Source organism: Hydra viridissima, unplaced genomic scaffold, assembly GCF_058129835.1.
Source record: "Hydra viridissima isolate aposymbiotic clone 2 unplaced genomic scaffold, HvirCarnegie_v1 scaffold_11, whole genome shotgun sequence".
In the NCBI taxonomy this organism is placed as follows: Eukaryota; Metazoa; Cnidaria; class Hydrozoa; order Anthoathecata; family Hydridae; genus Hydra; species Hydra viridissima.
In genome coordinates this window covers 2,363,861-2,380,199 of record NW_028324310.1, presented here as the reverse complement: position 1 = coordinate 2,380,199, position 16,339 = coordinate 2,363,861, and the positions used below count along the sequence as shown (strand labels likewise).

The 16,339-nt window shown below is 31.9% G+C and overlaps 1 protein-coding gene across 1 annotated transcript in view; it reads left to right on the top strand.

Moving 5' to 3' along the window:
• The window catches only part of LOC145191340 (uncharacterized), a 49,623-nt gene that overhangs the window by 16,020 nt on the left and 17,264 nt on the right, over positions 1 to 16,339 (top strand). Inside the window, exons 24-38 of the mRNA XM_090067759.1 lie at positions 85 to 872; positions 971 to 1,144; positions 1,615 to 1,869; positions 2,238 to 2,690; positions 4,052 to 5,773; positions 5,919 to 6,311; positions 6,569 to 7,214; positions 7,698 to 7,936; positions 8,281 to 8,598; positions 11,234 to 11,779; positions 11,939 to 12,283; positions 12,489 to 13,473; positions 13,727 to 14,016; positions 14,209 to 15,525; positions 15,741 to 16,151. Coding sequence (XP_089923885.1) covers positions 85 to 872; positions 971 to 1,144; positions 1,615 to 1,869; positions 2,238 to 2,690; positions 4,052 to 5,773; positions 5,919 to 6,311; positions 6,569 to 7,214; positions 7,698 to 7,936; positions 8,281 to 8,598; positions 11,234 to 11,779; positions 11,939 to 12,283; positions 12,489 to 13,473; positions 13,727 to 14,016; positions 14,209 to 15,525; positions 15,741 to 16,151 — 8,882 coding nt within the window. The remainder of the gene's footprint in view (positions 1 to 84; positions 873 to 970; positions 1,145 to 1,614; positions 1,870 to 2,237; positions 2,691 to 4,051; positions 5,774 to 5,918; positions 6,312 to 6,568; positions 7,215 to 7,697; positions 7,937 to 8,280; positions 8,599 to 11,233; positions 11,780 to 11,938; positions 12,284 to 12,488; positions 13,474 to 13,726; positions 14,017 to 14,208; positions 15,526 to 15,740; positions 16,152 to 16,339) is intronic.

Genomic DNA, 16,339 nt, shown 5'->3' with positions numbered 1-16,339 from the left:
TTCAAATTAAATAGTTTTTTTTTTTTGCCAATATTGAATACAACTAGAGTTATATTTTCAAAGTCCTTTTTTTTTTTGTTCTAGTTATTATTGTCCGCCTGGACAATTTGATTCTGAGCCAATTGAATATGGTTGTGAATATGGTCATTTTTGCCCTGGTGGCACAGCAGAGCAAATTCCTTGCCCTTCTGATCAAATGGCAAATACAACTCATGCAAAAAGTTGTGACGCTTGTCCTAGTGGCTCATACTGTTTACAAGCAGGAATTGGGTTACCTTGTAAAAAGGGCTATTTTTGCCCTGCAGGTACTGGAGTTGACCTAAAGCCATGTCCTAGAGGCACTATTGGGATTGAGGAAGGTTATAAAAATGTATCTGAATGCCGACAATGTCCTAGTGGAAAGTATTGTCAATACCAAGGGGCAACAACTTATACAGGAAATTGCCACCCAGGGCATTGGTGTGGATATGGTATTGACCGGCCAAAGCCTATTGGCAAATCTGTTAAAAATAATGACTTTGTTAATTTAACATGCTATGATGATAAAGAAACTGGTTTTGGGGGAATTTGCCCTATTGGACATTTTTGTAAGGAAGGAGCTCAAGCTCCAGAAGGTTGTCTTATAGGAACTTATGCACCTAGAGAAGGTTTATCGAGTTGTTATCCATGTATGGCAGGTTTTTATTGTCCTCAAGTAAATATGACAACTTATGTAACTAATGTATGCCCAAGAGGTCATTTTTGTTTGAATGGAACAGCCACAATTGGATCACATACAGCATGTCCTAAAGGAACCTACTCAGATAAGGCTGGCCTCACATATCCTGATGACTGCATTCAATGTCCTGCAGGAATGTTTTGTGATCAAATAGGTAACTAATCTTTGTCTTTAAGTTCTAACCATATTAATGGTTTGGTTCACTGAACATAATATTCTAGTACTTTTCCATCTGCACTTTGAATGTTTAAGGTTTATTTGCACCAAGTGGTATGTGTGACCAAGGGTATTTTTGTCTGAGAAGTGCTTTGTCAGCAAAACCCTATCAAGATAAAGATGCAAATATTTGTCCAGCAGGTCATTACTGTCCAAAAGGTACTACATCTCCACTTCCATGTAAAAAGGGAACATTCAGTTCAGAGACAGGTTTGTTAACTGTTTGATGAAATGATTATAATTGATGAAATGAAATGATTATGAGATTAAAAAAGATTTTCAAAATTTTTTTAAAATGAAAAAAAAAAGATGGCTCAAAATTTGAAAAGGGAAAAAATTTTGTTGAAAGTATTTTTTTCATTTACATGAAAATGAAATTAGAATATAAAAATGGGATTAGAATTTCAAGGTTGTTGATAACCTTCTTGGGTTCTAATCTCTTTAAGGGTTTTGATAATCATTGACTTTTAATAAATTCTTTTCTTTTGAACTTGTATGTTATTGGTAGCATAATATGGAAGTAGTGAATTTGGATTAAAAAAAAAATGTATTACTAATATTGTGTTTATTACAACTTTCTTTTAATTTATTACAAATTCTATCAAAGTTATAATAGTTATTATTTGTTAAGAGTTTTGTTAAAATTATAATATTTATTATAAAAGTCTATTTAATTTTAGGCCTAAAAGCATCATTTGAATGTGAAAATTGTACAGAAGGTTTCTTCTGCAATCAAGTTGGGCTGACCTCAGTATCTGGTTTTTGTGAAGCAGGTTTTTATTGTCCAGCTGGTGCAAAGACTGCAAGAGAATTTTCCTGTCCTGCTGGTCATTACTGTTTGTTAGGTTCTTTTAAACCTGTAAGCTGTGATGCAGGAACGTTTCAACCAAATATTAGAAAATCAAAGAAAGAAGACTGTCAGCCTTGTACACCAGGTGTAATCAAGTTTACCCATATACATTATGTTAAACTTAAAGTTTGAATATGTATTAAATGCATATTCTAATTTTAAGTTAAATATAATTATTATGTATAATGCAGTAGGAGGGGGAGGGGACTGAATTTTTGATGAAGGTCAATGAAAATTTTGTTGTGAAATAAAAGTATTCAGTGATTCATTTGATTGGTAGATATTTTTTGTTATATGATTGTAATATGATTGTTATATGATTGGTAATTAATTTTGTTATGATGTTTTTGTTACATTATTATGTGAATATTAATCTATGAACCCTTTTAACTAATAATATCTGTATTCATAAAATACAAAAACAATAATAAAGTAAACTTGTTGACAATTTAGGTTTCTATTGTGATGCAGCTGGGCTGAAAAATGTGAGTGGTTCTTGTAATCCTGGTGCATATTGTCCACTTGGCAGTTCTTTACCATCTCAGATAACTTGTCCATCAGGGTTTCACTGCCCAAAAGGAAGCAATGAACCTCAGCCATGTTTAAATGGATTTACAAACATGACAGGTCAATCTGAATGTGCTACCTGCCCAAAAGGGTTTTACTGTTTTCCTTTAGTTTGGAAAATGGCATTGAATTTTACTCAAGGCTATATGCTGTGTCCACCAGGATTTTACTGCCCTACTGAAAGTTCTATGATCAAATGCCCACCTGGAACATATTCCAATGATACAGGATTGACACAAGTTTCCCAGTGTAAACTCTGTGATCCAGGGTACTATTGTTCAGGAAATATGCTAGTGCAGCCAGATGGAGTATGTGATGAAGGATTTTATTGTTTTATAGGTAATCTAGCTTCGTTTTTAGATATTGGGTCATTCCATTTTGAACATAAATTCTAGAGGTCTCATATGCACTCTCGCATTTTGTTAAGTCTTGTAATATTTATCTGTATATATAAGGTGAACAAGCCCTAGAAATTTTGGTTCAAAATCTTTTTTTAAATTTATTTCTCGGGGTAAAAACAAGTTTTTCTACAAATCTTGAAGCCATATATTTTTTAAACTACTTGTCCTGAGACCTTTAAATCTCATAGCTTATAAAAATTCGATATTTTCTTTTCACCTTTAAAGTTTTTAGAAAATAGTTGATAATTTAAAAAACTATCTTGGGAATGAAAAAAATGGAAACTTTAAAAAGTTGCTTGCCTTAAATATGCAGATATATAAGATACAGATGAAGTCTTGTTTTATTCAAGTTTATGATAAAAAAATGTAAGAGTGCACTTATTTCACTTGGCATTAAATTGAATGGTATTAATCCACTAATTGAATGATCCTCTAATTGAATGATCCACTAATTGAATGATCCACTAATTGAATAAATAATAAAAATAAATAATCCACTAATTGAATGGTATTAAAGAGTGGATTGAATTAGTTATTATGGATCAAGTAAAATTTCTTTCTTAATTTCATTACAACTGAATACAATTGTTACATTATACACTTATTACTATATATATATATATATATATATATATATATATATATATATATATATATATATATATGTACATTTTATTATTATTGTTATTGTTCTATGTAAACTAAATAATTAGCTTGGTTTATATTACATTAAAGTTTCATACAATAGTGATCAGATGTTATAAACCGTAAAAAAAACATAAAAAAAAAATACGAAAAAAGTTGTATGGAGTGTCTGCTATATTAGAAAATATTTTCATTGTTACTATATTTTCTTGATTGGTTTTATTGAAAAATTTAATAGCTTACTGACAAAATAATTTTACAGACACTCCATAGCACTTTTTTCGTATTTTTTGTCTTTACGATTTTTTACGGTTTATAACATCTGATGATTGATGAACGGTTTATAACATCTGATGAAACTTTAAGTAATGCAATATAAACTAAGCTAATTATTTAGTTTATATAATAACAATAATAATATATTCGCTCTACTTATTCTACACTGTATTGAGCACTCTTACTGGAAATATTAACATAATTTCTACAATACTATATATATATATATATATATAATATATATATATATATATATATATATATATATATATATATATATATATATATATATATATATATATATATATATATATATATATATATATATATATATATATATATATATATTGTTAGTGACATAAAAACTTATTTTTTTAGGTGTAAGTATACCACGTCCATATGTTAGCTCATTCAATTTTTCAAATAGTTTATGTCCTTTCAGTTCACTTCTTGGTGTCACTTTCAAAGGAATTGGTGATGTTTGTCCAAAAGGTCATTTCTGCAAAAAAAAATCAAGCAAACCTCAGTTTTGTGCAGCTGGTACCTATAACAATGAAGTTGGTCAAGTAAATTGCAGTATTTGTCCTGCAGGTTTTTTTTGTCCAGAAGGTTCAGTTTCTTATTTGAAAAATGCATGCCCATCAGGTTATTTTTGTCCATTAGGGACCACAAGAGCCAATGAGTACCCATGTCCTGAAGGTACTTTCAATAACAGAATTTTACAAAGTTCATTTAATGCTTGCTTGCCCTGTTCTAAAGGAAAGTTTTGCTCAGGAATTGGAAATGTTATTCCTACTGGTGATTGTGAAGGAGGTTGGTACTGTAATGAAGGCTCATTCTCAGCTACACCTCTTACGAATGGTGGTCAGTGTCAACCTGGATTTTATTGCCCTCCTGGAAGTTATGAGCCTGTTCCATGTGAGCTAGGCACTTACTGTGATAGATTTCAATTAAAAAAACCATCTGGAAACTGCTCTGCTGGTTTTTATTGTCCCAAAATGTCAACAAATAGCACATTTTCTGCCTGCCCATTAGGAAGATTTTGTTTAGAAGGAGATAGCTATCCAAGAAAATGTCCACTAGGCTATGTTATGAATGAATATTATGGTAAGTCAATGAATGATTGTAAACTATGCCCAGCAGGAAAGTATTGTGACCAATCAGGGCAGCAGTTCCCAACTGGTGATTGTGACCCTGGGTATTACTGTCCAACTGGCTCAATTTCTAAGAGAGAAAAGATATGTGATTTCGGCCATTTTTGTGTTGGAGGGAGAGCACTACCAGAGCCTTGCCCTTCAGGTGAATACCAAAATGAGCAAGGGCATAGTTCATGTAAGATTTGTGTTGAGAGATTCTTCTGTGATGCCAAATATGGGCCTGTTGTTAATTATACAAGTTCAACTTGTCCTCAAGGATATTTTTGTCCTCCAGGAACAAAATATGCAACAGAGCATCCATGTGATATAGGCACGTATAATAATGGTCTTGGTAGAGCAAACAAAAATGAATGTTTGCCTTGCTTAGCAGGCTTGTATTGTGGAAGCACTGGTTTGACTAAGCCAATAACACCATGTAGTGCTGGATATTTCTGTAAATCTGGGGCAAAGTCTGATAAACCGAGAGAAGGAGCAAATGCAGATATTTGTCCTTTAGGCTTCTACTGTCCTGTGAACTCAAAAAGTCCTATTGGATGTCCAATTGGAACTTTAGGTCTTCAAGAAGGATTGACCTCAGAAGATAACTGCAGCATGTGCCCTAGTGAAAAGGTATGTGACAAACCAGGAGAATATGTTTTTTCAAATTTTTGTGAACCTGGTTTTTATTGTCCAGCAGGTTCTCAGCATTCAAAACAAATGGTTTGTCCAAAAGGTAAATATTGCCCTGGAGGTGGTAGTGTACCTAGAGATTGTCCTGTTGGTACTTACTCCATTTTACCAGGATTATCACATATAAATCAATGTCAGCCATGTGATAAAGGTAAGTCTTGCAATGGAACAGGTTTAGTACATCCCAGTGGTTTCTGCAACAAAGGTCAATTTTGTCCTAAGGGAAATAGTACTGAACTTCAAGATTGCCCTATTGCTTTGCATTGCCCTAAAGGTGAGTTTAATTTATAAAAGAGAAAGTTTTATTATGTTTTTATGCATGTTCTTATGTGTTGGTAGTGTGTACATATATACTCACTTGTATATGTTGTATGTTTGGGGGAACAAGGAAGATTATACAGATTGTAATTTTGCTTTAGGAAGTGAATCTGGTTTGGAATGCTTACCTGGATCATATACCAATTCAACTCAACAGTTTGAATGTAAAGTATGTCCTGAAAGATATTACTGTTTGCCAGTCGATTTAACATCTAGGCATTCCTCTGGTTACACAACTTGCCCACAAGGTTATTACTGCCCAAGTGGCACTGGTCTTAATTGGAAACCATGTCCTTTAGGGACTTACAGTAACAAAACTGGACTTGCAAATATCTCTGAATGTACCCCCTGTGAAGGTGGAAAGTATTGTTCTGAATTACATTCAAATGCACCTTCAGGTGTATGTGCAGCTGGTTATTATTGTACACAAGGTGTTGATCGACCAAAGCCATTAATAATACAAACAATAAATAAATGTTTAAAACAGCACACAGGTATTTAAAGCGAGGGATTGTATATTTATCTAAAGTTTTTAAATATTTATATATAAAAAAAAAAATGCAAAAAATGGCACACAGATAAACTTAATCTGAAGAAAGCTTTTGAATATAGAATATGTCTGTGATGCCGTAAAAAATGTTTTAAATCAGGTTAAACAAATTTTCATATACTTTTCACATAGATATATAAAAATAAAACTAGTTTGAGTTTTTATGTCTTATGAGTCAAGTTTTGAATGTTATACACTCAGGTAATGGTGGTATTTGTCCACATGGCAATTATTGTCCCGAAGGTTCAATCTATCCGACACCATGTTCTGAAGGGTCATATCAAGATGAAGAAGGTCAAGCCAGCTGTAAGCCATGTCCTGCAGGATACTACTGCCTTAATAATTCATCTGACTTCTCTAAAAACAAATGCCCAAGAGGACATTTTTGCTTAATCAATACAACTCATCCATTTGAACATAAATGTCCTTCAGGTACATACAATCCATTAGAATTGCAAATGAGTTCAATTGCATGCAAACCATGTGATATGGGAAAGTATTGTTCAGGTAGTGGAAATATCAATATTAGTGGTATTTGCTCTGCTGGATATTACTGCCCAGGTGGTTCAACAAATTCAACCATGTTTCCATGTCCAAAAGGCACATTTTGCCCTAAAGGTTCAGCTGTCCCACAACTGTGTTCTGAAGGCTACCATTGTCCTTTAGAAAAATTAACAAAACCAGTTAACAAATGTGCTGCAGGGTATTTTTGCAGCTTGGGTGCTGTTGATGCTATTCCTGATATATTAAGTGGAGGATATTGTCCCGTCGGACATTTTTGTCCAGAAGGATCAGCTTTACCTACACCTTGTCCTATAGGAACATATTCAAACACAACTTTAAACAGGTACATTTTTATTTTTTATTTTCAACTTGTGTAACAACAATTAAACCATTTACTTTGTTGATTATAAATTTTTAAATATTTAAAAATACTTTTTTTTTACTCTATGATAAATTTTTATAAAAATTAAAAAAAAAAAATTGTTTGCTTTTTAAGCATAAAAATTTAAGACATACTCTATTTAAATTTAAAAATATGTAAGATAAAACTAAAAGATATATCCTTTAATTTAAACGATATATCCTTTAAATTTATCAACTTATTTATACAATGATTTAACTTTTTGTTAGCAAATTGGATACCTATTAAAATTATTTAATAGTTATTTGATTTGCTAACAAAAATTTGATTTTTATACTTAACTTATAGTTTACTATGTTTAATATTTTGAAATTGTTAAATCAAATTTATTGATCGTTAGACTTTTTCTGTTTATCTAAATGCAATCTCAAAATAATATTTAAAATCAAAAAATATCTTTTATAGGGATCTTGAAAGTTGCAGATCATGTACTCCAGGCTATTATTGTAACCAGAATGGGTTAACAAACTACCAAGGTCCATGCAAAGAAGGTTATTTCTGTTCAGGGGGTGCAATAAATAGCACACAGTTTATTTGCCCCATGGGTCACTATTGTGTAACAGGTAGTTCATTGCCTCAACCATGTCCGTCAGGAATGTTTCAAAATGAAAACGGACAGAGGGGCTGTAAATACTGTGAAGCAGGTATTTAATTGTAGTTTTATAAATGATTTGTTAAGTTTGAAATGTCTTTTTTATAAGTACTAAAAATTGTAATCAAATATAGTTTATTAATAGTTAAAATTTTTCAAAATTTGTATTTAAGCTTTTTAGCTTTTATAAATGTGTACACAAATGTAAACTAAAAGGCCAAAAAAACCATAAGGTAATTTACTCAATAAAAACTTCAATAATGGTTTTTATATTGTCAATTTTCAGAGTACATATGCAGAAAAATATATTATAAAAATTATATATTATAAAACTTTACAATGAGCTGAATGATAAATATTAAATAAGAATTTTAAAATTTGAAACAAAATCTCTAGGTTACTATTGCAATGGCACTGTTTCACCGGTCATTGATTACAGCTTGTTTCCTTGTCCAAAAGGATTTTATTGTCCTGCAAAGACATCTTATTCTTATCAATATCCATGTCCTCTCGGAACATTTCTAAATCGCTTAAAAGGTGCATCATTAAGTGATTGCACATTGTGTACAGGTGGTTATGCTTGTGATACCATTGGTCTTAGTTATCCAGTTACTCCTTGTTCAGCTGGTTACTTTTGCATAGAAGGAGCAACCAATGCTAAACCAAATCAAGATAAAGCTAATGCATGTCCCCCTGGAAATTATTGTCCTGAAGGTAATATTTTAATATAATATGAGAGTTTACATGCTAATTTATTCTGTATACTATAAAAAAAGGATGGCCAAATGGATGTGGTTTTTGGAATGGCAAAGTTTTGTAAACTTAGTATTATCACTACTTAACTCCTAAACTTTCAAAATGGTTAAATTTTCAAAATGGATAAAGCAAATGCAAACAATAATTCACTTCTCAACAAAAACAAGAAAAGAAAAATTGACAGTGAGAAAACAATATTTCATGGAGGACAGAAATTTGCATTTATTCCAAAGGGAAATAAACTGATGTGTTTAATTTGCAATACTTGAAAAAAACAAACAAAACTTGCTCATAACAAGCCAGGCAATGTAAATGCTCCTATGAAATAAAACACTTTTTTTTTTTAAAGGTTATCCATTAAATTCAAATCACAGAAAAAACAATATTGAATTTACAATCAAGAAGTAAGTTTTTCAACTTTCAGCAAAGAATCAAGCTTCACAACAGAAGCAACATTTATTATACCATGTATCTTTAGGCACGTATAATAGGCTTGACTAAAGCATGCTTACACTGTTGGAGAAATTCTAAACAAAATATCGAAGAAGCCTTCTCAGTCTTTGATCCTAATAAAAGCAAAATTAAAACATCAATTTCACAAATCTCTACCTTTTCAAACTGATGTCTATCTTTTAACAAAATCTATCTCTAACAAATTTCTATCTTTTCAACTGATTTCTACCTTTCAACAAAATCCATATCTATTTTTCAAACTGAAAGAAGAATACTTGAGATTATTGTCAAAGTTGAACAACAGTTATTAAATGACTTAGAAAACTTTGACGCATTGAATTTAGTTCTTCAGGTATTATCATGTATATATATAGTAAATCAAAAGGTATTCAAAATAAAATGTCAAACAGCAGTATTTATTTTGATATGTAACATTAGATGTGAATGCTAAATTTGGTTAAGCTGAATGGCTTTTTGTTTGCGAAGTTGATACAAAGTCTCAAAACAGTTCTGATTAAGTCAATTCTACTACTAAGCTTGTTAGCATTGCTACATTTAATGCACCAGCAATTGTAAGCAAATATGTTGAACTTATTAGCTTGTTAAAAGGTGATCCTAAATATCCAGAGTTCATTCCAGTTAATTGCATGATTCATCAAGATTATCTAATAGCAAAACATTTTAATTTTTTAATTGTTCTAAAATCTGTGTTGGGAATTGTGAATTATATTCCATCAAATGTAAATAATCAGTTTAAAAATTTTATTAATGAAATGGAACTTGCTGACAAACCAAGTGACTTTTCATTTTACTGTGTTGTACAATGGTTTTTAAGTTTTTCAATATTCTTTTTATAGGTTTGTAGAATTGTTAGAACCAATTAAATCTTTTTTGATTAAAAAGAAAAAGACATTTGAAATTCTTTATTTGAATTTTTTGCAAGATTTCTTAACTGATGATTACATCAGCAACATCTGATTTTGCTCAAACTACAGTTAGTTTTCAAAAAAAAATTATGTTTTTTTGGAGCGGTCGTACTTTAAAACTTTTTTTGGAGTGGTCGCACTTTAAAAATTTTTAATCTTAATCTTCAAAACAAGTTTAAAGATTTGCATGTTCTTAAATCATCTTTAGGATTTATAGTAAATCATTTTTTTAAATGGTATCGTAAGATTAATATCTCAGTTTGAAATGGAACTATTAGATAACATCTGGAAGAACTTCAAAATCTTCTAATGTTGCATAAAATATTAACTTTATTGGATTTTTGAAAGAGAAGAATTTCGGACACTGAAGTTAAGTATCTTTATCTAAAAAAGATTAATATTAAGTTAAGAATTCTCTGAAGGTTTGTGATGTTTTGCACATGTAAAAATGTTTTGCACAAACATGTCTTATAAAACAGTTGATGCTATATGAAATGTTGATGCTATATGACAATTTTTTCTGTTATAATATCTGAATTTCTGTTGAATGGTTAAAAAATTTTTTGTTGATTGCAAAAACTGTTTTAAACAATTCAATTTTATTGGTGGATTTTAATGGATATTCATTGGAAAAAAACTGTTCCATTTCATAGTGGTTTTTTTTGTTAGTATTTTTATTTAGTTTTATTGAATTGTCTTTTATAAAATACTCAAGATAATTTAAGCATAGTTTTTTCTTTTGAAAATTCTTTTTTCTATTTCTAAAAGTTTTTTTTTTGCATAAAAACTAAATACTGAACATAAACATTCTTAGAAAAAGGTAGAAAACTTTTTTTTCCGTAGAAAACTTTTTTAAAGATTTTGTATAATGAAGTGTAGCACAACACTTAGTTGGCAGCACTTATAAATTTCCAAAGTTTTTGTAAAAATAGTAAAAAATGTTCTTACTGAGAATTTAAATGTGGCTCTTCAGCTCAGCTTCAGCTCTTTTTGACAAGAGTGCCTCATTCAGCTTGAATGAGGCACTCTTGTCAAAAAGTCTGACCACTGCTCATGTAAAATATTTTATTTAGTATAAGTGCTTTTTTTAATTATTATTTTTTTTAATCTATTCTTTACCTAATTTGCATAAAAGAGATGCAAAAGCTTTATACTTTATAAGTTAAATCATGTTTGATAATTTAACATTTTCTCTCTTTTTTTTTTTTTTTAAGGTTCTGCTGAACCCACACAATGTCCTTTAGGTTCTTTTCGAAACATAAGTTTAGGAGAATCTGTTAATGACTGTTACAAATGCATTGGTGGAATGTATTGTAATAGTACAGGTCTTATTTTGCCATCTGGATTTTGTGAGGTGGGGTATTACTGTCCAATACATTCATCAAATCCAAAACAAGTTAAATGTACAGCAGGAAAATTTTGCCCAGAAGGTGTAGAATTTCCAAAAGATTGTCCTATTGGAACTGCTTCCAATATTTTTGGCTTAAAAAGCTCTTCTCAATGCCAGGCTTGTCAAAAAGGGTTTTTTTGTAATTCAACCGGCCAAATAAAACCAACTGGGCTTTGTACTGCTGGTTATTATTGTCCTAGTGGAAGTTACAACTCCACATCTGTAGTTTGTCCCTCAGCAATGTACTGCCCTGTAGGAAGTAGTGAACCAAAGTACTGCAGTGAAGGCTATTACTCAAGCTGGAGAAAAGCTGAGATTTGCAGTCTGTGCCCAGCAGGATTTTATTGTGTCAGTGATTTTCTGATTCCAGGTAAACTTACAAGCTCGATTTTTTTTTTTTTACAATTAGTTTTTTGCTTGCATAACAATTATTTTTTTAATCACAAGTTCCATTCCATTTTTTGTTTTCAAATATTCAATGTACTCTTAATTGTTTAATGTATCAAAAGCATGTACTATATGTGCCTAGGGGATGCAAATTCTGGGATTCATATCTGTCCAAAAGGGTATTTTTGTCCTAATGGCACAGGACAAAATTGGTTTCCCTGTCCTATTGGATCCTATAGCAACCATTCAGGGTTATCTAAGGAACAAGAATGCACAGCTTGTGATGCAGGGATGTTTTGTGATGGTACTGGTCTGACAGCTCCTTCTGGAGAGTGTGATGAAGGCTATTTTTGTGTTTCTGGTATAAATAATAGAAGACCACAATTAAGTAATCATACAACTTGTGTGTCACAATCATCTATAATCAGTATTGGGGGAGTTTGTCCAGCAGGATATTACTGTCCTAAAGGTTCCAGTTATTATAAAGGTAATCTAAATAACAAGTAAGTTATACTTGTATATCTTTAATTGAACCAGAAGGTTGAAAGAATGATTATATTTAAGTGACTCAATTTGAAATAAGAATTTCAAGTCAGGTCAACTACAATATGTAAGTTTTGAATTTAAAAAAAAAATAAACAAAAATTGTTTCTTGATGAAGAAGAACAAATTTTTTTATTTTTTGTATTTAGCTTGTTTACCTGGCATGTACAGTCTTCGAGGGTCAGGGTATTGTACCGTGTGTCCTTCTGGTTATTTTTGCTTGAATCATACATCTAATTATACAGAAAATATATGCCCACAAGGTTATTACTGTCCAGCAGGAACAAAACATGGCATAGAATATCCTTGTGATCCTGGAACTTATAATCCTTTGAAAGGTGCCCGGAATAACTCATCTTGTTTATTATGTCCAGGAGGCTTTTACTGTGAGGGGTATGGTAATAAAGGTGTTACTGGTAAATGTTATGGTGGTTATTATTGCCCTGGTGGAAGTAAGTCACCAATGCCCTCCATTTATAAATGCCAACCAGGATATTTTTGCCCAAATGGTTCATCAGAAATGAGACAGTGCAGCGGTGGAAGTTATTGTTCAACCCCTTTGCTAAAAGAACCTACAAACCAATGTGCTCCTGGATTTTACTGTCCTATTAGTTCCATAAAGCCTAATGAAATAGAATGTCCTAGAGGATACTTTTGTGAAATTGGTACAGAAGTTCCATATGCATGTCCAAAAGGTACATATTCTTTATCTGAACAAGGAATTAATCAATCTGTTTGTATTCCTTGCTCTGCTGGCCATTTTTGTAATAATTCAGCTATGACATCGCTGGGTGAAAAGTGTACTGCAGGCTATTACTGCCCATCAGGGCAAATAGAAGGAAAACCTTATGCTTACATATGCCCAAAAGGTCATAAATGTGTTGGTGGAAATGTTAATCCAGTAAAATGCGAAAAAGGTACTTATCAAAATGAGTTTGGTCAAGTTAAATGCAAGCCTTGTTTAAGGGGTTATGACTGTTATAGCTTTAGTAACTTTACTGAAAAATTATGTCCAAAAGGGTTCTATTGTCCTGAAAAATCAACATATTCAGAAATGTTAGGTTGTCCAGCTGGTACTTGGTCGAATCGCACTGGCCTTAATGAATCTACAGAATGTAATCCATGTCCTCCAAGGTGTGTTTATTTGTTGCTCTTTTTGATATTAGAAATTTGTAAGAAAAAAGTTTTTTATTTTTAAATTGTTTCTATAAAGATGTAAAAATTACATGAAATCATTTTAAAATCAAATCTGTATAACAAAATAAACCCACTTAACAATATTTTTTTCCTATATGAATAATAGTTTTTTTTTGGTTTTAGTTTCTGAATTTTTTTTTTTTTTTTTTTAATGAAATTTTAAGTATTTTAAAATTCTTTTATATTTTAGATACTTCTGCAATAAGGTTGGTTTAACTTCCCCAGAAGGTTTATGTGAAAAAGGTTATTTCTGTAATGGTAGTGCTATAAATGCAAAGCAGTATGAATGCCCAATTGGTTATTACTGCATTGAAGGTTCTGAAAAACCAATACCTTGTCCACCTGGTTCTTATGGCTTACTTTCTAAAACAACTAGTAGTCTTGGTTGTAAACCTTGTAGTCCTGGAAAATGGTGTGATTTTATCAACAATCAGGCTATTGAAGAAAAAAATTGTTCTAGTGGCTTTATTTGTGTATCAGGTATTGTTTTTCTCTTACCTGGTTTTCTTGTTTACTAATCTACTTTAATACCCTCCCTATCGTAGCTCCTGTTGCAAGATAAAAATAAAACAAAGCATTAATTTTTTTTTTTGTTTTTCTAGAAAAATTTTCTAACTCATTCCTATTATATTTTATAGAGCAAATGTAGCATTTTCTTAGCATTTTTTTTAGGATCAGCAACTCCAAAACCACTAAATAGTTCTCAAGGATATATATGTCCTTTGGGTCATTATTGCATAGAAGGAGGTATGAAGCCTTTAGAATGTGCTGCAGGTCACTTTGCTCCCATTCAAGGGCTAAGTTCTTGTTTTAGTTGTCCTGCAGGTTTTACTTGTCCTGTTGATGGAACTGTCACACCTTTAAGTTGTCCAGCTGGATTTTATTGCTTGAGTGGCACTAATAATGCTACTGGTGTGCCTTGTCCTGAAAGTACATACAATCCTTTTGAAAATAAAACAAGTATAGAGGATTGTTTACCATGTCCTTCTGGAAAATTCTGCAATAATTCTGGTCTTTCTTATCCATCTGGTGATTGTGATGCAGGTTTTCTTTGTTTAAATGGATCCAGTGTGCCAAACCCTTCATCAGGAGTATGTGCTGTTGGTAGTTATTGCGAAAAAGGAGCAACTTTTGCATCATTGTGTCCACCAGGGACACTTGGTAAAAAAAACAAAGCCCAATCAATTGATGATTGTGCCCCATGTGAACCTGGAATGTATTGTGAAAGTCCTGGGATGTCAACTCCAACTGGGCCTTGTGAGAGAGGATTTTATTGTCCACATTATGCAAAAGTAAGTGTTAAAAATCCCCAAATTTACAAATGCCCAAGAGGATCTTACTGCATTGAAGGTGCTTCACTACCACAGCCTTGCCCACCTGGTACTTATCAGCCTTCAGAAAATGCATGGACTTGCCTTGATTGTATGGATGGGTATTATTGCCCAGAAAAAACATCCTATCCTCTAATATGTCCATCAAACTACTACTGTCTTTTCAAAACTTCAGTTCCTCTTCCATGCCCTGATGGTACATTTATGAGAAATAACATTACAGGGTTGACTAATCCTGGTTCTTGTAACCCATGCCCTGCTGGTGCATATTGTCAAAATGGAACTTTAAGCTTCTGTGATGGTGGGTATATCTGCTTTACTGGTAGTAAAATTCCTAATCCTACTGATGGAATCCAGGGTATTGAATGTCCCCAGGGATATTATTGTCCTTCTAAATCATTAGACAAGATTCCTTGCACAGATGGATTAGTTATTTACCAAAAAGGTCGATCAAATTCAAGTGAGTGTCAACTTTGTCCAAAAGGTTATATTTGTACAGGTGGAAGTACAATTCCTGTGGCTTGTGATAAAGGATATTATTGTCCAAATATACTAACAAGAAAAGCTTGTGAAGAAGGATCATACAATAGTGAAATAGGTGCATTTAATATTTCATCTTGTCTTGATTGTCCTGCAGGATTTTGGTGCAGAATAAAAGGTAATTATTTTGTTAATAGTCTTCTCTTTTATATTATCATTTAAATCATAAATTTTGTCATCAAATATTATTTAAAAGGAATACCTTACACAAAAATAGCAATGAAAACATTAAAAATTGACTGCTATTTTAAAAACGACTGCTATTTTAAATATGTTTAATAGTATTTCATATTTGTTAACAAAAAGAAGTAAATGTGCTTTGGTTTGTAACAGGTACTGCCAACTATAAACAGAATCTTTGCCCTATTGGCCATTTTTGCCCTTCTGCAACAAGGTCTCCAGAACCCTGCCCTGCTGGTACCTTTCTAAATTCATCAGGTGCTGGTCATATCAGCGATTGCGTGATTTGTCCACCTGGGCGTTATTGTCCTAGAGCTGGATTGGTAACCTCAATACCATGCATAAATGGTACCTATTGTCCAAATTCTACTGTGTTTCCAAAGCTATGTGAAGCTGGATTCTATTGCCCTGGTGCTCTTGAAAAAATATCTTGTCCAAGTGGTTCTTACTGTCCAATTGCAACAGAATCTCCAATTCCTTGTCCATCAGGACATTACTGTCCTGGTGCAGATGGCTGTCTGACAGAAGCTCCTGGCTCAGTTATTCCATTGTTTTGCTCTTTGGGTAAAAAATTTCCTTTGCTATTGTTTTTTAAATTTTTACATGATAGGACCTGTTAAGAAAATGTTTTCCACTCACCCACATTCTCTCTCTCCCCAAAATTTAGATATATTATTGTTGTTAAAAAAAGCCTTCTTTCTTCATTCCATTTTTTTTTTTTTTTGTATTTTGTGCTCATTTTATAAGTTTTT